General features: G+C 47.8%; 1 protein-coding gene across 4 annotated transcripts in view; it reads right to left on the bottom strand.

Annotated features, from left to right (window-relative positions):
• The window catches only part of ATG16L1 (autophagy related 16 like 1), a 65,936-nt gene that overhangs the window by 9,555 nt on the left and 35,005 nt on the right, over window positions 1-21,376 (bottom strand). For 3 of the 4 annotated variants that reach the window (XM_036318876.1, XM_036318875.1, XM_036318877.1), the window contains exons 2-9: window positions 16,438-16,568; window positions 12,266-12,326; window positions 8,473-8,517; window positions 6,669-6,862; window positions 5,106-5,165; window positions 3,344-3,420; window positions 2,035-2,170; window positions 990-1,074 (exon numbers count right to left, since the gene is read on the bottom strand). In XM_036318876.1, coding sequence (XP_036174769.1) covers window positions 990-1,074; window positions 2,035-2,170; window positions 3,344-3,420; window positions 5,106-5,165; window positions 6,669-6,862; window positions 8,473-8,517; window positions 12,266-12,326; window positions 16,438-16,512 — 733 coding nt within the window. In that variant the 5' untranslated portion in view covers window positions 16,513-16,568. The remainder of the gene's footprint in view (window positions 1-989; window positions 1,075-2,034; window positions 2,171-3,343; window positions 3,421-5,105; window positions 5,166-6,668; window positions 6,863-8,472; window positions 8,518-12,265; window positions 12,327-16,437; window positions 16,569-21,376) is intronic. The other variant, XM_036318878.1, reaches the window with a different exon arrangement.

The following is a 21,376-nucleotide window of genomic DNA, read 5'->3' as shown; positions in this document are numbered from 1 at the left end:
GATACTTTCACAATCATGTTACTTTGTATTGAACACTATATAAATAAGTCAGGTTCTATAAGGAATTAAAGGCATATGAACTAAACCAATATAAAACAAGCCGTAAATTAAACATTCATATTAGCATCAGGAAATACCTAGAATTCTTTAGTATGCATGCAGCAAAATTCCTGAACCTTATCAATGACACATAGGGTGACCCATCTTGGTCTGCCTGGGGCTGGCCTCGTTTTAGCCTGAAAGTCCTGGAATGGTAAATCACCCTAACACACAAAGTCTACCTTTGTCTTAGTCATCAAATGTTTGAGTTGGAAGCGAATTTGGAGGTGTCCCACCTATGTTATTCTGTCGTGTCTTTTTTTATGTAGCCCATATAAGACCATTATATAAGACCATCTCCTGCATGTGGACGCCCTTTGAGCTGAGGAAGTGTCGGAACAACAAGTGGGCGGCGCCTCTCCTGTAGTATTGGTGGGGCTTAGCCATCACCTTGTGGGGATTCAACATGACCAGCAACAGTAGCACTTTACCATTTACAAAGGCCCTCACAAAACCCAGGGAGGTAGACCAGGAGCCCCTGCCATGAATGCCAGTGGGACTTGGAGAGGATGCACATAGCAGAGCCCACAGGAAGCCAGTGTCCTCAGGCCAGTGTCTTCCCACCATGCTGTGCTGATCTGTCAACACAACTCATCATTGATCCCAGGAGGAAAACTCCTGTCCAGGCTGTCCTGAGACCTGGCCCTGGGCCCCTCCAGGAAAATCACCTGTCAGGAAGTTGTCCCCAGACCAAAGTCAGCCTGAAGCTGAGATGACATCAAAGGGCTTTCCTCCCTGTGAGGCCCTACTGTCCATGACAACAGAGGCAAACAGGTAGTTCCAAGGACCCAGGAGGGCCTTATCTGACCAGAGGAGAGACCCTCGGGAATAGGACTAGGTTGAGAAATTCCAGAAGACTCCACCCTCCAGCTTTGAGCAGTAGGTCCTACCTAATGCTTTAATCTTCTTTACTGTCTTCTCTGTGTTGTTGGTCACAGTCACGGTCACAGAAATGGGTTCCCCATGGAAGTAGACCTGAAAAGGTTAACAGATAAATCAGAAAAGTAGAACAGAGTGTGGTGGTATCTTTAATCTCGTGGCTTTCTAAATTCATCTCAATTCTTTAACTAGAATGAGTGGCTGGATCCCCATACTTTCAAGGAAGATAAAGTGACAGCCATGTGTCTACTCTAGAGGAGGGTCTGGAACACGCTCTGCCCATCTGTGGGTGCTGAGACGGAAAATGTGACTAATGTGGAGCAGAGTGAATTGCCCAGAATATCCAAGTCCTGAGACTCACTGCAGAGTTAGCCCTGGGATTCTGGGTGGAACCATAAGGTTATTTGGGGCAGAACGATGAAATGGAATGAAATCAGTGGGGTAGAGCTCTCCTCAGTGGAGGTGCCTGTGTAACCTGGGTCCAGGCAGGCAAGCCCTTGCACATGTGTGAATGCACATGCTTGCACGTGCACACATGCACATGCAGGCACACACCCATGTGCACACAGAGTATTTAGGCTCTTGCCAACATGTGTGTGTGACTCTTGGTGACCAGAAGGGCCAGAGACAGCCTCAGCCAGTAGTTCTTCACCTTTTTTGTCTATGACACACCTCATAGATGACATTAACCTATGTCATGGCCGCCCCCCCATGGTTGAATTTTCCAGGGAAGTAAACAGTTTGCAATACCACACACATTGATGCCACACTAATAAATGAGGGCAGAGAGGGGTAAAGATAGCCTGGAGTCAGGGTGTGACATTCTGCCCCTCCCATGGCCAGTTGGTCAGGACTGACAATGAGTGGAGTGCAAGTCAGTGTGGCCTTATTCTAATGGTCACCTTTACTAGCTCCAAATGAAGAAAAAGAGCCAATCATTCTCAAAGGTTGGTACTTAAACTGTCCCTAGAAACACGCCCACAGCCGTTAGGGCACTGGGCGGAGCCCACCCCCAGACCTGCTCCCACAGGGAGCACAGTAGTGCCTATGAATTACCTCTTTGTTCAGGGAGACTGCGAGGTGCAGGGGCTTGTCGGACATGAAGAACTGCCAGGCGGCCTCAGCCCGGGGCTGGGGACCCATCTTGGACGGTGCGTGCTGTACCTTACGGATCAGTAAACGCACAGAGCTCCTGTGGACGGGAAGTCACAGACAGTCCTGCATTTAGTGCTCGGGCCTCTTCAGGACGGCCCCCAGGTCTCTCTCCCATAGTCATCCTGGGAACCAACAAACAGCTGAACCCAATGAGGGATGGAGAAGGGGCCCGGGGACCTGGTTTCCAGGCTGAAGTTTCTCTGTGATTTCACCAGCTGGGTGGTGTGGGGCCCATCCGCTCTCCCGGGGGTCACTCTCACATCCTGGGTTAGGGCTCTGGGCCGCCTCCTCTGGGGGAGGCTGATGTGGGAATTCATGTCATGTGCTTTACATGACATGCTTCAAATGTGTGCTCCATCACTGCTACTCATTACTATGGCAGCAATAGGTGTGTGCTGAGTATGAGGAGAAAGTGTTGGTGACAGAGTTGGAAACTGTGTTCAGGTATAAGAAGAAAACAGGAGAAAAAGAAGAAGAAGAAGAAAACAAGTCCGGCTGGAGTGGCTCAGTGTCAACCTAAGAACCAAGAGGTCACTGGTTTGATTCCCAGTCAGGGCACAAGCCTGGGTTGTGGGCTCAACGCCCAGTAGGGGGCGTGCAGGAAGCAGCCAATTAATGATGTTTCTCTCTCATTGATGTTTCTATCTCTCTATCCCTCTCCCTTCCTCTCTCTCTCTCAAAACAAACACAATATATATATATATATATATATTTTTAAAGAAAACGGGAGACCAGGCCTGGGAAGATAGGAGAGATTTGAGGTATTGCTCAATGAGCAGAGTTTCTGCTTGGAGTAATGAGACATTTTGTGTGTAACTATGGTTACACAACATAGTGAATATACTTAATGCCACTGAATTGTACATTTGAAAATGGTTAAAATGGTAAACTTCATGATATATATGTTTTACCACATGAAAAAAATGGCAAAAGAAGAAGAAAACGAAAGAAGGAATCTGGAGGCTTTCAGGGCCTTACAGGAGCCCTTGAGGTTGCTAACTCCCGTCATTCTCTTTTGGTTTTTCCCCCAAATGATCAGTCACTGATCCTTCGGAGCCTGGGTAGAGGTTGTCCCAACTGCCCTGGGCTAGGGAGGCTCCATTATCCTCAACGTGCAGGCCCCCTGGGAAGAGTTCTGCCATAGACACAAATTGAAGGGTGGTCTCTTACCACCTCCCACCCTGGCCCCTCACCAACTCCCACAACTTACTTCTTGGGAATTTTGTCCTCTTCATCATTGGTGCTGTCTGTAGCGAATGCTTTGACCTCGAAGTCGACCCCACAGCACTGCAGGGACAGAGAGCAGACAAGATCAAGGTCAGGACCACCCTTCTTGGATAGGTTATATGGCACTTGGGAGTGTCACTTGCACCTTCTGTTTTGGTCTCAGCCTTATCCTTTTCAGGGTTCGCCATAAAAATGTCATTACCTACCATCACCCCGGCATTCTTAGCCATGCAACACCTCGCTTCTGGCCCCCCTGCCCTCCCACCGTGTCCATTTCCTGCACAAGCCACGTCTTTCACCAGTCTACGGCGGGCACACACGATTCCTTCTTCTGAAATGCTTAACGCTCCTCTTTCTCTCTTGTTCATATTTGACAAACTCCTGTGTATTCTCTAAGCCCCAGAGCAAAGGTCTCCTCAGCTGTACGGCCCTGGGACCCCCAGGCATGCAGACGCCCCCTCTCCCGGGCCTTGCTGGCCTCAGTTCACACTGAGCTCTGAAACTTCCTCTCCCAGGATGGACTGAATGGTGGCACTTTGGCTGGCACAGTGTCCCCCAGTCTGATTTAGTGACCTCGTCTTCCTCCATCTGGGCTGCCCACACCCGGTTTTCTAGACCAGTGGCTTTCAAATGTCTCACCACCATGGTAAGAAGTCAAGTTTATAGTGTGGCCCAGCAAACAGACACGTGCATGTGAAACAACTCCCATAAAATATCCCTGAGCTTTGCTGCATGTGAGACACTGAGATTTCCCGCTCTCTTCTGTTTCATTCCGTTCCACTTTTCTTAAATGCCACTGTGGGCCCATGGCACTGATTTCACAACCTCTAACATGGAGGCAGGACACCCACATTGGAGAGCGTTGCCCTGTACCCCTCACTGCCTGTCACTGCACCCTCCATCCAGGTGTAGACCTGCCACTCTGCCCTCACCTGGCATGTGTCTAGCTCCCTCCCCCAGGTACCCCAGATGCCAATGACTCTTCCACCAGTAACCCTGGGTCCCAGCACCTTCCATTCCCTCCTCCTGTCCCCTGTCCTCCTTCCTTGCCTGGAGTCCCTGGTCCACCATGGCCACTGCTCCCCTGCACAGATTCAGCCCCTTTGCTTCTCTGTCGGTTCGCAGCTCAGGTTTGGCCACTCCAACCCCATTCTCACTGAGTGGCCAGAGCGATCCTTTGGAAACCTAAGTCCAGAGCCCACCAGGGGCTCCCATCTCATTCAGAAAAAGTCTGAGTCTACACCATGGTTCCTGAGGCCTTTCACGATCTGGCCAGACCTCCCACACCTCTCTGACCTGGTCCCACATTTCACCCCTGCTCCTCCCGCTCCAGCACACACCACGCAGCATCTCCTCTGCCTGGAAGGCTGTCCCCTAGGAGGGAATGGCGTCTCCTTTACCCCATTAGAGAGGCCGTCCTTAAACATCCTGAACAAGCACCCTCTAGGCTCCCTTTGCTTCTCACAGTCTCCTGCTCTCCAGAGCGCCCGGCATCCTCAAATGCACCATAGGTACTTGTTACTTGCTTCTTGCCTGTTTCTCTCCATCAACCTGTGAGACCTACGAGGGGAGGGACTCTACCATTTTGTTCACAGGATTACTCATGGTTAATACTTGCTGAAGACAAGCTACAGGCTCATTAGACTGTTTCTCTGTGTATTTTTGAAATTTTCCATTAAAAAAAAAAAGCCATTTTTGAAAGTCTTTTGAAGGAACGAATCCATGGCATTTCTTCTTGAACCCACCTTGCCCGTATCCTGCGGAGCTGGCTGCAACATCACCGAACAAGGCAAGTAGTCAGGAAACTGGAAAGAAACAACAGATCACTTCTTTCAGAGGTGATTCCATGGGGAAAGTATGCACATCGCACAAAACCTAGAAAACAAGGGTGAGGAGCAGGGAAAAGGAAACACATGTTCATGTACGACCCCAATTCCCAGAAGGACGCCGTGAACAAAACCACCCGAGAGTCTTGTGTACACCGGACACACAAATATGCATGGGGTGGGGGGATTTCAGACATGGGACCATGTGATGCGGGTGTCCTGCCATCTGGCTTGCTCATGTCACTGACCCTGATCCTACTCCTCAGGATGGGCTTGTGCTAGGACAATGTTCCCGCCACGAGTCATGGCTCTGCGCCACCTCTGCTAGGGCTCCCGAGACACCTTCGTTGGCTGGTCTTGACTTTTTTGCCATGACCAGCAATGTCGCAATAAGTACCCTTCCTCATCCCCCTCAGCACAGTGTCAATCAATTCCAGAGACTACTCTGCTGGGAAGGGAACTGTCAGGTCAAAATCACACTTTTCAGGTTCTGATACACGTTGACATGTTATCTCCAAAAGGTAATGTCACTTCAGGCTCCCAGCACCAGTGCATGGGACCACCCAGGACCAGGAAACATTGTTAAAGTGACTTCCTTAAAAAGCGCTGTGATAAAATATACACAACATGAAACTTACCATTTTATGGGCGCAGTCCAGTGGCATTCAGTATATTCACACTGTTCTGCACAATCCTCACCATCACCTCCAGAACCTTTGCATCATCCCACACTGAAGCTCTGTCCCCATTATCACTCACTCCCCATTCCCTCTCCCCTGCCCCTGGCAACCTCTATTCTGCTTTCGGAATCTATGGGTCTGACCACTCTAGGGACCTCCTATGAGAACCATCACATAGTATTTGTCTGGCTTCTTTCACTTTGCATAATGTTGTAGCGTGTATCAGAATTTCCTTCCTTTTTTTAGGCTGAACCATGTAACTTTGGAGGAGCATATAATCATAAGACACACTAGCAGAGTTCACGCCAAGTCTCAGAGGGCAGGCAGACTGGCCCTTGGGGAGCCAGGTGCTCCCAGGGGAGATGTAGCCTCGAGAGGTGAGGCGATTTCTCTGACATGACTCACAGAGCTACAGACAAGGCTTCTTATTTCACTGAGATCTCCTGTCCCATAAGGAACTCTTCCGTTTAGAATTCCTCGGGACCAGTGGAGGGGCACATCTTTCTTTTTATAGCTGGGCAAGTTAAGGAATAACATGCGCATGTAATTAGGTAGTCGGATGAAGGGAAATATTTAAGCCGTTGGTTCAAACGGTGCCTTCAAAGGCTGCCAGGCTATTTTCAAGGGCTTAAAAAAAGACAACCACAGCCCGTGCAATCTAGAATTTCCTCCAAGGGTGCAATTTGAAGGCCCACAAATGTGAAGTCACTCCTGTCCCCTTTCCTTTGCTCTGGGTCACATTACAAGGTGCTGCGGGTGAAGGAACCAGGGCAGGGGTGTGCACATAGTAGGGGTCACCCACCGTGAGTACAAAGGGGTACGTGTTGGCCCCCAGCTTCTTGATCAGGCTCTCCTGCAGTTTTGTGGGGGCACTCACAGCCCCCACAGGAGGGAACACCTGGACCCGAGAGAAGTACAGGTCCCTGCGGAAGCTCAGGCCCATCACGTCGATGTCTTCCTGGCCGTAGCGGAAGGCGCACGTCACGGAGACATACACTGGAAGGCAGGCAAGAGAAGCGTGGGCTTGCCCGTCGGCTGAGTGAGCATGGGCGACCACTGACACCATCAGTAACGGCGTCCAACCTTTAGCTTCTGGAGGGGATGGGGTTTGAGAACCACACCACCCAGCTGGCCCACACACCTTTCCCAGGGTGTGTGTTAATTACTGTACAGGGGCATGCCAGGGGACTGGGGGCACCTCCCAAGAACCCTGTTACTTTGTCACCTGACCGCACCGTTTCCTCCATCTCTCACCACCCCCTCCTCTTGACCCCCAGCTCAGTGACCTCAGGAGGCTTTTAAATGGTGCAGGTCGCTTGGGTTCTGAGAGGAGGATGTCTAGATGGAGCTGAGGGCAAAGGTAAGAAGCAGAGGGAAGCTGTGCCAGGGAACAAACAGGTCTGTGCCAGAGCTGGATGTGGGTATGCGAGAGGAACTAGAGAGGCTTTTGGACCAAGTGAAGAGATGGAGTCGAATGCAGGAAGAAACCCCTCTTCCCACACTGCTGGGAAACCAGCATGCTCTACTAGTAAGTCAAGCATGTCAAACTCGCAGCCCACGGGCCGCATGCCTTGTTTATTTGGTCTGTGTTAGCCTTTGAGTTTGACATGCTTGCAGTGGCCACTGCGGGAGACTCAATCTAATTGAAAGATGTAAATTGTGCCCAGTGGACCAAAGAATTACACGAACCTACACATGTTGCCACTGTCTTTAATGTGGTAAGTAAAACCACACATTGTTCTAGAACATAAAGCATACAAAAGTGGTCCCCCATGGGCCTAGGGAGTTAGTTGAGGATTTTGTCTGTGTCTGTCCCAAGGATAAGAGACACGGATCGCTTGAGGTGACGTGGTATTACCTCGGAGCAGGAGCCCTTCCCTGGCGAGGGCACCATGAGGAGGGAGCAGACAGCAGGGGTGGCGATGTTCAGCCCCATTTCTGCCGGGCCCCCTCACTGCTGATGGCCCCACATCTGACATAGTTCCCGGGGCACATCCAGGGTTAGGAACAATGCCTCATGGTTGCCAGTAGCAACTAGTTAAAAAGGCATCTTCAGAATGGAACTGAGTCTGTGACATTGTCACAAGGATAATTCAAATCTGTTCTAATTTAGTTTCCGAACTGTTATTTGTGCCAAATTACCTGCCACACTTCCTAACTGCCAGAATCTTCAAGGCAGCTGTGATGCTGTGGTTCAGAACCACCACCTTGAGCAGCAGGCCAACCCTGCCTTCCTGCAGGCTCCAGCTCCCCCTTTTGGAGAAACCCACCAAGGAGCCTGCCTGCGGTTGGCTGTGGCATAGAACTACGTGACATGGGGACACGTGCAGAGTTGATGGAGCTGACAGACCTGGGCTCCGGCCCTGTCACCATTTACTTCTCCTGCCGCCTCAGTCACCTGGCTTCCCTGAGTCCTCAGCTTCATCTGAGAAATGGGGACAGTGAGCTCTGCTGTGAGCAGGACCGGCTCCTGAGGATGATACCAGGGAGGGCAGCACGGTGTGCAGGAGAGCCCCAGTGGTGCCCAGCCCTCCTGCCACACAAACACCCCTTCCCAGCGCCAGCCCAGCCCAGACCACTGTTCCCAGAGGAAGAGAGCTTCTCACCTCTCTTTCCCTTCACAAGCTCAGGATCCACCAGCACAACACCATCTGCAGCAAAGAGAGAGAACAGTGAGGCTGGGGGAGACAAGAGAGACCAGCGGCCTTCTCTATAGACAGAGATCTTTACTTGCATTTGTAAACTATGTTCATCATAGGAAAATTAGGCAAAGAGAAAAAAGTCACCTAAATTTCCACTCCACAGAGATATCCATGGTCAAGACATTGGTACAGAATTTTTTCCCAGATGTATATGCACTTACATGGATATTTTCCCAGATGTATATGCACTTACATGGATGTTTTAAAGAAAAAGAGATCCTACTACACATACTATTCAGTAACTGCTTTCCTCACTCAACAATATTGCAAACATCTATACCCATGCGCACGCGCGCGCACACACACACACACACACACACTGTATACTCATCATTTCAATGGCTACACATTGCTCCAAAGACTAAATGTAGCATAAATTTTTAATTACCCCCCTCTTGTTAGGGGAGTTAGGCTGCTTCCAATGTTCTCCATTGTAATGAATATTGCAATGAGCATCCTCATAGACACCTTCGTCGGCACCCATGGTAGACCTGGGTTGGCCTTCGATAACACACTGCCAAACCACCTTCCAGAGACGTTTTGCTGAGAGACGGCTCATCCTCAGTGCCTAAAAATGCCTGTTTTGTACACTCCTTTTTTCTCTTTCAATAACTATTTGAGTTAAAATAATTATAGAATCACAGAAAGTAGCAAAGATAGTTCAGAGAAGTCCCTGTGCATCCGCCATCCAGTTTCTCCCAGTGGTTACATCTTAGATAATTATAGCATAATATCACCACCAAGAAGCTGACATGGGTACAATGTGTGCACAGTTCTGTCATTTCATCACCCGTGCAGAGCTGTGTGTCCACCACTCCAGCCTGGGGACAGCACTGCTCCCTCGCGCCAGGCTCTTCCTCAGGTGCTTCCTTTACAGCAGTGGTTCTCAACCTTCTGGCTTTTTAAATACAGTTCCTCATGCTGTGACCCAACCATAAAATTATTTTCGTTGCTACTTCATTACTGTAATGTTGCTACTGTTATGAATCATAATGTAAATATCTGATATGCAGGATGGTCTTAGACGACCCCTGTGAAAGGGTCTTTTGACCGCCAAAGGGGTCGCGACCCACAGGTTGAGAACTGCTGCTTTAGAGCCACACCCCTACCCCTCTAGCCCCTGGTAACTGCTGGTCAGTTTCCCATTTCTATAATTTTTCTCATCTCCAGAATGCTATATAAATGGAATCTACAGTACATGGCCTTTTGAGACTGGCTTTTTCTACTCAGCATAACACCCTGGAGATCCTTAAGCGGTTGTATGAGTCAGCCATTCCTTCTTTCCTTTAAACATATATTTTATTGATTTTTTTACAGAGAGGAAGGGAGAGGGATAGAGAGTTAGAAACATCAATGAGAGAGAAACATCGATCAGCTGCCTCCTGCACACTCCCCACTGGGGATGTGCCCGCAACCAAGGTACATGCCCTTGACCAGAATCGAACCTGGGACCCTTCAGTCCGCAGGCCAACGATCTATCCACTGAGCCAAACTGGCTAGGGCCATTCCTTATTTTTTTATCGCTGAGCAGAATCTCATGCTAGGATACGCCACAGATTGCTTAACCGTCTTCATCCATGGAGAAACATTTGGTTCTTTCCAGTTTGGGGCTATTACGGACAAAGCTGCTGTGAACAAATGTGTACAGGTCTCGGCGTGGACATAGTTTTCACTTCTCTGGGGAAAATCAATGCCCAGGGATACAATTGCTGGGTCATCGGTGAGTGTATGTTTAATTTCTTAAGAAACTGCCAAGCTATTTTCTAGAGTGACTTCCATTTTGCATTCCCACCAGCCATGCATGAATGAACCAGTGTCTCTGCATCCTCACCAACATTTGGTGGTGTCAGTATTTTTAATTGTAGCCATTCTGACAGGCATATAATGATATTTCATTGTGGTTTCAATTGGCATTTTTCTATTGACTAATGATGTCAAACATTTTCCCATGTGCTAATTTGATATCCATGTCTTCTTTGGTGAAATGCCTCATGTCTTTTATCTATTTTCTAATTAGATTTTATTTTCCTTTTACTGTTGAGTTTTGAGTGTTCTTTGTATAGTCTAGAGATGAGTCTTTTGTCTCCTCCATAATCTTTTTATTTATTTATTTTATTTTTTAAAAATAATTAAATCTTTATTGTTCAGATTATTACAGTTGTTTCTCTTTTTCCCCCCCATCACCCGGTTCCCACCCCGCCCTCGGCCCTCACTCAAGATTTCTTGAGGATCTCACTACATTTATCAGCGGTCTCACTCGTCTTTTTGAGGGTCTTACTAAATTTGTTGGTGGTTTCTAGAAAGTTCTTGAAAAACCTTAAAAGTGTGGGTTTTGAACTCTATATCCAATAGTTTGCTTTCCTCCATTTCTGTCATTTGTGTCCTGTTTCTTTGTCTCCGCATTTTGGCTGCTTCCCTGTGTTGATAGAGTGGCTTTCTGTGCTAGATGTCCTATAGGGCCCAGTGGCTCAGTCTCCCCAATTAGCTGAGGTGGACACTCTTGGTGCACCCCCTTGTGGGCTTTGTGCACAGTCTTGTTGTAGTTAAGCCTTAATTGTTGTAGGTATCGCTGGGAGGAATTGACCTCCAGGCCAATTGGCTGTGAGAATCAGCTGTGTCTGCAGTGGGACAACTTCTGTGCTGAAGACACCCTTATGGGGCAAGACTTGCTTCAGTGGGGCTTTGGTGCTCACTGAGTCTGCCCCCTGAGTGTGACCCTTATGGATCTGAGGAGTTGCAATCTGGATGGTCCCACTCTGACCACTGGGCACACTAGCTCTTGGATCTAAGGAGGCACTAATTTAGCCTCTGCCTGAGGCTACCCAGCAGGAGCTACGAAGAGATCTGCAGATTCCCCTTCTTTTTTGGGGGGGTTTGGAAGTGCCCAGATGAGGCCCAGCTGTGAAGCAATGCAAGCTGCCGTGGGGCCCCAGGCCTTCTCTTGGAAGTTCTGGGTCTGTCTGGCCCAGTTGCAATCCATTAGGTAATTTTCAGATTGCAAAGGGCCAGGCCTTTCATATGCAAAAGGCTCTGCCACAGCCTGGGTGGGGTGGGTTTCAGGGAATCAACAGGGTGGAGCAAGCAGCTATGGCTGATCCTCAGCCCTGCCCTAAGGGGCCTCGTGTCTCAGTGTCCCGGTAATCGCTGCAAGCACCTCTGAGGGAAAGCCGCCCTCAAGTTCTGAGTTCTGCCCACTGCCAGACAGTCCAGTTTCTCCCCGTATGAGTCCTGGGTCCCCATAGACTTCCCGGAACTGGAGTTCAGAGCAGTCAGGAGCTTGTGATTCCCTCCTGATTCAAAAAGAAAGCCGCGTCCTCAGGTACCAGCCTCTGCACTTTACTTCCGCAGCTCCTCTGAGTCTCAGTGTGCTTTTCTCCTTCCTTCTAGTTGTAGAATTTCCACTCAGCCAGCCTTCCTGTAGTTCTGGATGATGTCTGTTTTGTCTTTTCGTTGTATTTTTGAAGTTGTTGTGGGAGGCAGCAATTTCCAGTGTTTACCTATGCCGCCATCTTGGTTTCCTCCTCCTCCATGTTCTTTAAAATTATTTCCAATCAGGCAGTGGCACCTCACTGATGCTTTAATCTGCATTTCTTTGGTTAGATTATTAGCAAGCTGATTTTTATAAATACAAAACAAGTAGTTGTCTGATAACTTAAAGGAACATCAGCATGGAAATTTTACTCTAAACTCAACTTACCCACAGGCTCTACTTGGTCAACATGGTCTATATAGTCCCTCTTCCCCAGGTAGATGGTCACCTGTGGGAAGAACAGGTATGGATTCTAAATGGCCAAAGTACAGTAACCTAAGGCATTCATCTTAATAATCAGCAAGAACCAAACCTTTTAATGAGTTTTGAGAAGAGGAGCCACTTGGGTTCTCAGCCCACTCTCCCCCTGTGTGGCCGTGGACAGAAATGATGGACTGATGGACTTGCCTCCGCCTCATAAATCTGCTCCGAGGAATCCTTCCCACCCGTTTGGGTGCACGCTGTTCTCTCGACCTTTACCCATCAAGCCCAGGTCTGATATCGACCAGTTCAACTGGTTGAATTAACTGATAATACTTTAGTAGAAAATTACATCTATGCAAATGAGGCTTCTCCCACACATTTGCATGTTAATCCTTTAATGTCTAGCTGTGAGCGAAAAGATTCTCCTCCTTGTTAAAAGAAATTCTGAGCAAAGAGCTGGGAATTCGGAGAAGGCTCTGAAATCCTACCAGGTGAGCTTCCTTACAGGTAAACCTGAACCTGTGCTCTGAGGGATAGGGGAGGGTGGAGCTGGGTGCAAGGGAGAGGATCATTGCCTCAGCCCTCATCCTGTCCACCTCCACGCCCCTGGCAGCAAAGGTCTCTTTACCATCACCCCCTGTGGGAGAGCACAGGTTGGTTCACCACCAGTCACCACTTTAACTTGAGGTACTGAGTGCCTCGATGGCAAGAATTCTGTCCTTCAGCCATCACAGTACCTACAACAGTACCTGCTACGTAACAGGAATTCAATCAACATTTGCTAAGTGCACCAGTGAATGGCTAACCCCCTTCTTCCCTAAGCCTCTTAAATTCATATTTTTATTTCCATAAACTCCTAAATCATTTTTGTTGACTTTAAATCATCTCCTAGATCTACCCTCTCCCATCAGATGTCCTGGAGCGAATTCCCAAGTCTTAGGTTATTTGTGTGATTGATGTTAAAGCACCTGAGAATAGCATGGGCAGGTGACCAGATGGGGGATGAGAGGTTGGGTGGTGGGGGATGCTTTTTGGGCAAAACAATTGTGTGTACGAAGCCCACAGGCAAAAGGATGCTTTCATCTGCAGGTGAATGGTCACCGAATGGGGATGCAGACTGATGCCAGAAAGGGTCTTAGGGGAACTGACCCTAAAGAATCTAGGAAGGAAGATAGTGAAGCATTCGTAGCTGGATGAAAAATCTGCAATTAAATAGCATTTAGAGTGTTTATCTTGTACCAGGCACCAAGCTAAGCCTTGTGGCTACATTATTTCATTTAATCCTCACAACAACTCTCTGAGATGGGAATTAACCCCATTTTACAGAGGAGAATACAGATTGTGATCACGTCAACAGCAAAATGGAGAATGAACTGGCAGGTTTGGAAAGAGGGCCAGTTAGGCAGCTGAGATAGTCAGGAAGGGGAGGACTGAAGAGTGAGTGGGAGGGGAGAGGGCTGGTGACAGGAGTGGGAGTTATCTCCATTTTCATGCTTTGGCTGTGAAGGTCAGCGAGCTAGAAAGGGAACAAGCGTCAAGGGGAGTGGGTGGTGTTTTTAAGGTGCATACGGTCAATACTTGTTTTGCTGCTCAGGCAAAGCCCTGGTAGAGAAGGAGAGGCTGCAGATATAGCCCAGGAGGGAGGCTGATGATGGAGGACTCTAAGGAGGTGGTGGACCATGAGACTCAGGGTATGAGAGATGTGAACCTCAGATGGGAGCAAAGGCACCTCTTCCGTGGGAATAGAAGGGGAAGGGAAAGGACAGGGACAGGTAGAGAAGTGGAACTGAATGTGGGACTGTAGCCAACCTGCTGCTTGCCTATCCAATAGCCACATGCTCCTTCTTCCTGGATGAAAGTCACCAACTATGGCAGGGTCCACCATCCCCAATGTGGTCCTGTGCTAAGAGGAGACCAGCCCCAGAGGATGATTTTTGACTGGCTGGATCCAATTATGATCATCCAATTCCTACGGCTCAGGATTGGCTTAGGGAGGGAATGTGGCCCAGTTTTGACCAACGATATAGGACAGAATTCTGCTGGGAAAATATTGCCTCACTTTTTTCTTCTTTTTCTAAAGAATAGTTCATTGATTTTTAAGAGAGAGAGAGAGAAACATGATATGAGAACATAACATCAATTGGCTGCCTCCTGCATGTCCCTTACTGGGGATCAAGCCTGCATCCCATGCCCTGACCTGGAATGGAACCAGCAACCTCTGGGTGCAGGGGACCATGCCCAACCAACTGAGCCACACAGGCCCAGGGCCTATTTCCTCACTCTTAAAAAGAGACCCCAGGAAGCAACAGCCTCTTCCTTTTCTTGGAAGAAAGGGAGGGAGAGACACATAGACCTGGGGCAGCCACCAGCTGGAGGGTGAAGATGACGAAAGAGGGCCGAGTGGACAGAATCACAGAGAAGTGACCCTGAGCCCTGGCACTCCATGCTGGGACCCATACAGGGGTTGCAGTTGGAGTGATCCTAATCTGTGAGACATTAATTGGCGAATTATTTTTTACATTTACAAAAAATTCGAAATGTCTTGGTTCAAAGGATGCATATTTAGGTGTGAGGAACAAAAGAATAGATAAATGATATGGCCCAGCAGGAGTGGTTTCTCTCTACTTCTGCCAGAAGCCAAGATAAAGCATGCTGGAAAGACACAAGTTGGAAAAGAGTTTGAAGAGTGAAAGGTTGAGGAGCACCCAACGTATCACCCCAAAGAATCAGAGCCCTTGATGAAAATGATGGAGTTCCTCAGCAAGGAGAGGAGGGTAGAGAGAGACTGTGCAAAGCCCGATTCCCTCCTGTAATACCGTAAAGATCAGAGAGTTTTTTGGATGGCCCCGTATAGGCTTCAGAAGTCAACTGGAAGAAGGACCTAGAGCTACACTGTCCAATACGGTAGGTACTATTTACAGGTGATGACTTATAGGTATAATACAGCCATTCCAAATGGACGTGTGCTATAAATGTAGACTGCACACCAGAAAGTGCATGTCATATGTTTTCAATAATATTTATGTCATTTACATGCTAAAATGACAGTTTGTTGATATATTGGGTTAATTAAATTTAATATTACAATGAATTCCACCTGTTTCTTCTTACTTTTTCAATGCAGCTATTAGAAAATTTAAAATTGATGGTGCTGAGTGAGATCGTTAGCCCCTAAGAAGCCATTGAATGGAGCAAGGAGACCCCATCCACAGAGGCTTTGGGGTGGACCTTCCCCGGTCTCCCCTGCCAGGAGGTTCATAGGCACAACTAGACCAGCTAATGTGCCTCTGAGGGAGCCAACAGTGGCGTTAACTGTGTCTAGTATGCTGTTTGCCGGGATATTGGTGGCTACGCAGCCACAGGGCAGCATGGTGGAAAGGGAGTGGCCCGTCATGTTCCCTTACCCCGTAGCCCTGAAGGCCCAGCGAGGTTGAGAGCATTGCAGGTACACAGGAATAGAGAGTTGTGTCAAAGCAGCATTAGGGCTTTCCCTGGGCAGGTGATAGACAAAAGGCCAAATACAGTGATTGGCAAAACAGTGTTTGAAATGGTAAGTCATGGGATCAAGGCTGGCTACGAAGAGAAATAAAATTGGGGGTTGGGTTAGGAAAAGAAGTAAAACTGGAGGTTGGCTGGAGAATGAGTGATTAGAAAAAAATTAAGGGTCTCAGGACTAAAGTCTTGCTGCAACTGAAGAGAAGTTGAGTTTCTGCAATTCACTTATTCACTTATATCTCACTTATCGTCCATCTCAGGCAGAGATAGAAAATAGACAGAGCTTCCTTTGGCCTCACAGGGTCTTGATGTTCATCATATCTATTCTTTTTTTTTTTAATATATTTTATTGATTTTTTACAGAGAGGAAGGGAGAGATATAGAGAGTTAGAAACATCGATGAGAGAGAAACATCGATCAGCTGCCTCCTGCACATCTCCTAGTGGGGATATGCCCGCAACCCAGGTACATGCCCTTGACCAGAATCGAACCTGGGACCCCTCAGTCCGCAGGCCGACGCTCTATCCACTGAGCCAAACCGGTTTCGGCAGATCATATCTATTCTTGAAAAGGCTCCTTTAAAAAACAAATAAGCAAACAAACAAACATTTTCACAAGCCACTCACTTCTGTGTCACTTACCGATTTGTCCCGGGAGATCTTCTTGAAGATAACATGGTGTGGTGTAGACTTACTGGTCTTGACGTTGGCAGCCATATTATCTGTCTCTGGCAGCTTCTTCCACCTTGGGATGTACGTTGGGTATTAGAGGGCTGGAGAAAGGTAAAATCAATCCTGAATATAAAGTCAAGAGCATTCTGGGTAGAAAACCTACTTGTGAGATGCTGTACATCCATCAGACATTTCCTGCTACTGCCTCAATCTCCATGTTTGATTTATAAATAGGGTCTTTGTCTAATTTGTGTTGCCTGGCAGTGTGCTACTTTTTAAAGCTGTGTTTTTATTTTTATTGCTAAGCCTCAAACGTTTCTTTTTTAAAAAAAAATATTTTTATTGATTTCAGAGAGGAAAGGAGAGAGAGATAGAAACATCAATGATGAGAGAGAATCATTGATCGGCTGCCCCTTGCACACCCCACACTAGGATGGAGCTTGAAACCTGGGCATGTGTCCTTGACTGGAATCAATCCCAGGACCCTTTAGTCATTGAGCAAAACTGGCTAGGGCCAGCAGACCTTAGTAGACCTCTCCAGGAAGTCTAGCTGGCTTCCAATGAGAAGGTTTTCTGTCCTAAGGTTTTCTGTCTTATGGCAATTAAAATAGAAAAGTTTCCGGAAAAGCACAACAGAGCCCCTTCACAAATACCCTTTTCAAATGCACTGAATCCCCCCAAAAGTTCTGTGCAGCCGTTTGTAGCCGGTGCTGCTTTCCTGTTCCTCCTCCCTCCTGCCCAGCTGCACCATGAAGAGGCCGTCTTAGCTTCTGGAGCTCACTGCCTTCCAAGTCTCCCCAACAAGCCAAGTCCATGGAAGCTACACGGAACAGGCGAAATGGGGACAGGCTGACTCCATGAAAACCTGACTCCTGTCATCCTGGCCCTGGCTCTTCCCTGTGCCTGCCCCAAATGTCTGAGAAGGCTTGTGCAAGGGCAGTCACATACCTTGTGCAACCAATGGCTGGGCCCAGGGGAGGAGGTCTCTGTGCCCTCGGGATGGCAGGCAGCCCTCGCTGTCTAACCAGATGACCCCAGAGAGGCCCCTGGCTGATGTGTATGGGGAATTTGTAGGGGATCTGGAGTGGGGCCCAGCACCCAGGTCTCAGTGTCTCAAAGCCAAATCCCATGTAAGGATCAGGGTGAAAATTGGATTAGTGTCCAGATGGGTGAACTGGCCGTTTCAGCAGTTCTAGGCATTAGGCCAGGGTCTCTGTCCAGAGGGGCTCAGATGCAGGAGGCCCCCCCGCCCCCCACTTGAGTGGGGAGCGCCTGGAGGGAGGCACAGTGGCTCAAAGAAAGCGGCTTTTTATCCTAACCCTCTTTGGGATCTGGAAATAGACTGATTATCCCTGCAAAGGACAGGGGATTTTCAAGTGCTCAACATACTTGATTAAACTCAGTAGGCAGCTAACACAACCTTGGGGGCAGGGATATAAACAAAAAGGTCAAGGAGAAATGTCAACCTCAAGATGAACCCCTGTGCTAGGCAAGCCAAACTAGACAGGTCCCTCTCTTCCAGCCTGTTGTCCTATGGACTAGTTCCTGAGTCCCCAGTGTCTCTGGAATCTGTCCACAGCTCTCCAGGCCCAGAGCCTCCCCCAGAGTCCACAGCAGCCACCTTGCTTCCCTGCGGTGTCTGACTGCACCATCTACCTCCACCCTCCAGGCCCTTCCAAGCCCTGCTCTGCACCCCCCTGCTTACCATGTCCCATTGCTCTCAGGACACAGGCACACATCTTTAAAACTCTCCCACCTCTCTGCATGGTCCTGAACCCCAGTCCTACTGTTTTCTGTGCCGGAACAATTCTCTCCTCTCTTCACCTCCCTGACTCAGTCCCTCTTCAGATTCCAGCTCAAGAGCCCTTCCTCAGGGGAGCCTTCCCCATCCTCCAGGACTAGGTTAGAGGCACAGTGCACGTGACACTTGCTCTAGGCTTTACCAGGGCAAGCACTCAAGCCGCTGCATTTCCACCTTTGGATCCCAGTTCCCAGAACAGCTGCTCCCAAGAACACCCAGGGAGCGAATGGATGGCACGACATGGCCACTAACCCATTTACTCACATGCTGGACTTTACCTGGTGTCTGGGAATGAAGGGAGTATATGCAGAAAGCTTGTTTGGGGTGTGAGCATCTATCAAAACATGCCAGTGGCTTCCCGCCTAAGGTGGTAATTTCTGCGAGGTCCTGCAGGACCTGGCTTTCCTGCTGTCAGACATTATTTCTCACCGTCTCACCCACTCAGCTCATCCACTGGCCTCTTTGCTTTTCTTCAAACCTGCCTCAGGGCCTTTGAACTCACTGTTCCCTCTTCTGGAACACTCACTCTTCCCACCGATAGCCCTTCATTCCTTTGGGTCTTCACTTTAATGTCACCCTATTCATTTACATCCTATTTTATACCCTTTCCCAAATCTTTTATCCTCTCCATATCAATCATTGTCATCTAACATACAAGAGAATTTACTTTCTTAATCTTGTTTATTGTCTGCCCCCCTACACTTCATTATTAGAATATAAGTTCCAAGAGTTTAGAGCTTTTAAAAAATGTTTTTACTTATCCTATCTCCAGCATTTAGAATAGGGACCTTAATATTCTTTGAGTGAATCAATGAGCCATTGGATTGCAACAGTGTAATAGCTGGCAATAAACTTGGGGGAACTTTTTTTTTTTTTTTAAAAATATTTTATTGATTTTTTTACAGAGAGGAAGGGAGAGGGATAGAGGGTTAGAAACATTGATGAGAGAGAGACATTGATCAGCTGCCTGCTGCACACCTCCTACTGGGGATGTGCCTGCAACCAAGGTACATGCCCCTGACCGGGATAGAACCTGGGACCCTTCAGTCCGCAGGCCGACGCTCCATCCACTGAGCCAAACCGGTTAGGGTGGAACCTTTTTTTTTTAATTTCTAAGGGAGAAAACTTCTTTTTAAATAGAGGAATGCCAGCTAATAAGTGGAAAACAAATGGTAAAATTAGAAAAACATTATTTGACCAACTGATTATATTAATTATGACTTTTAAAAAAATATGTATTTTTATTGATTTGAGAGAGAGGGAGAGGGAGAGAAATATCAATGTGAGAGAGAAACATCAATCGGTTGCCTTCTGTGTGCACCCCTGACTGATAACCAAACCTGAAACCTGGGCATATGCCCCGAGTGGAATCAAACTGGCAAACCTTCCTTGCAAGCTTATCAACTTTTTTTTTTCTGTTAATCCTCACCTGAGAATACTTTTCCATTGATTTTTAGAGTAAAAGGGAGAGGGATAAGAGACACATTGCACATCAATTGCTTGCCTCCCAAACATGCAACCTAGGTACATGCCCTTGACCAGGAATCAAACCCGTGACCCTTCAGTGTGTGGACCGACACTCTAACCACTGAGCACATTGGCCAGGGCAGGTTCTAATTTTTGTTATTAAAATATTGTGTTTCTTCCCCCTTCTTTATTGAGGTATACTTGACATACAACAAAATTTACTCATTTTCAATATACAGTCTGACGAGTTCACCACTATGATCGAGACACAGAACACTTCCATCACCCCAAAGTTCCCTGGCCCCCATTTTAGTCAACTCCTCCACCAACCTCCTCTGCCACCCCCTCCCCACAACCCAGGAAAACACTGATTTGCCTCTGTCATTAGTTTTGCATTTCCTATTATTTATGAACTTTAAAATAGTAGAGAAGAGTTGCCAACCTGCCCTGGCAGGTGGTTCAGTTGGATGAAGCACTGTCCAGTACACCAAAAGGTTTTGGGTTTGATTTCTGCCCAGGGCACATACCTAGGTTGCAGGTTTGATCCCTGATCAGGGTGAGTACGGGAGGCAACTGATTGTCTCTCTCTTTCTCAAATCAATAAACAGCCTCAGGTGAGGATAAAAAATTTTTAAAGTTGCTATCCTTCTCCTACAGTTCTTTTGGAAATTTACTGGACTGTGAATTCTCAAAGTCTGGCCACCATGGGCTCTAGCAATACTTGTTTCTCTGGAGTTGGCCGTCCTGTGAGATGAAGCTAACATGCCCTGTGTTTCCTCTCCTGCCACCAACCCCAGCTCTGGCTTGTGGGGGTGGGGATGTTCAGCTAAGAAGCTTACGGGCTTTGGGGCAAGGTTATCATCCAGGGGTTCATTAGGGCACATGCATGAGGAAAGCTGGTACACTCTGCTGACCATCAGCTACAGAATGAAAGCCTTGTTCTTCAGGGCCTTCGTTTTACTGAGCAGAGTGCTTGAGAAGTTCGAGGCAACTCTATTTATGAAAAGTGCCAGAGAATGGGAGCTTTTAAAAGCCACCTTAATTTCAAGATGATCTTAGTCAATGGACCTGGGGAATAGAGGGCTGTTATGGGTTGGGCTGCTTATACCTGAAATCAGTGAGCCTCAGAACCCAGGACTCCAGTCTGGGGCTGTTTGTACAACATGCTCCTGCTGCAAGAAGAACAGGAGCATCATGTACATTCTCGGCAAGTTGCCTCAAGATGGACATTTGAAATCTGTCTTGCGGTAGGACCCCAGGGTGGCAAAAGGGTTTCAGTGCCCATGAAAAATAAGCACCTGTGCTCTAATTATAATAGTCACTTCTGGAGGAGATTAGATTAACTTGGAGCAACGGAGAGAAGTAGAGTGGAGGCTGGTTTGGTTTTCTCACACTTCATGCTTTTTCAAAGAAAGGTGGTAGTGATTTCCCCATCCCTGAAAGCATTCAACTTCTTGTGGCTATTGTAGAAGAGATCCAAGCAAGGAATGGGGTGTAGACTAAATGCTTTTCAAGGGGCTCTGCCCACTTGAGATACCATTTATAATTTCATTTTTTAAAATACATTTTTATTGATTTGAGGGGAGAGAAACATCAATGATGAGAATCATTCATGGGCTGCCTCTTGCATGTACCTGACTG

Source organism: Myotis myotis, unplaced genomic scaffold (genome assembly GCF_014108235.1).
Source record: "Myotis myotis isolate mMyoMyo1 unplaced genomic scaffold, mMyoMyo1.p scaffold_m19_p_8, whole genome shotgun sequence".
Lineage (NCBI taxonomy): Eukaryota > Metazoa > Chordata > Mammalia > Chiroptera > Vespertilionidae > Myotis > Myotis myotis.
This window is presented reverse-complemented; position numbering and strand designations above follow the sequence as displayed.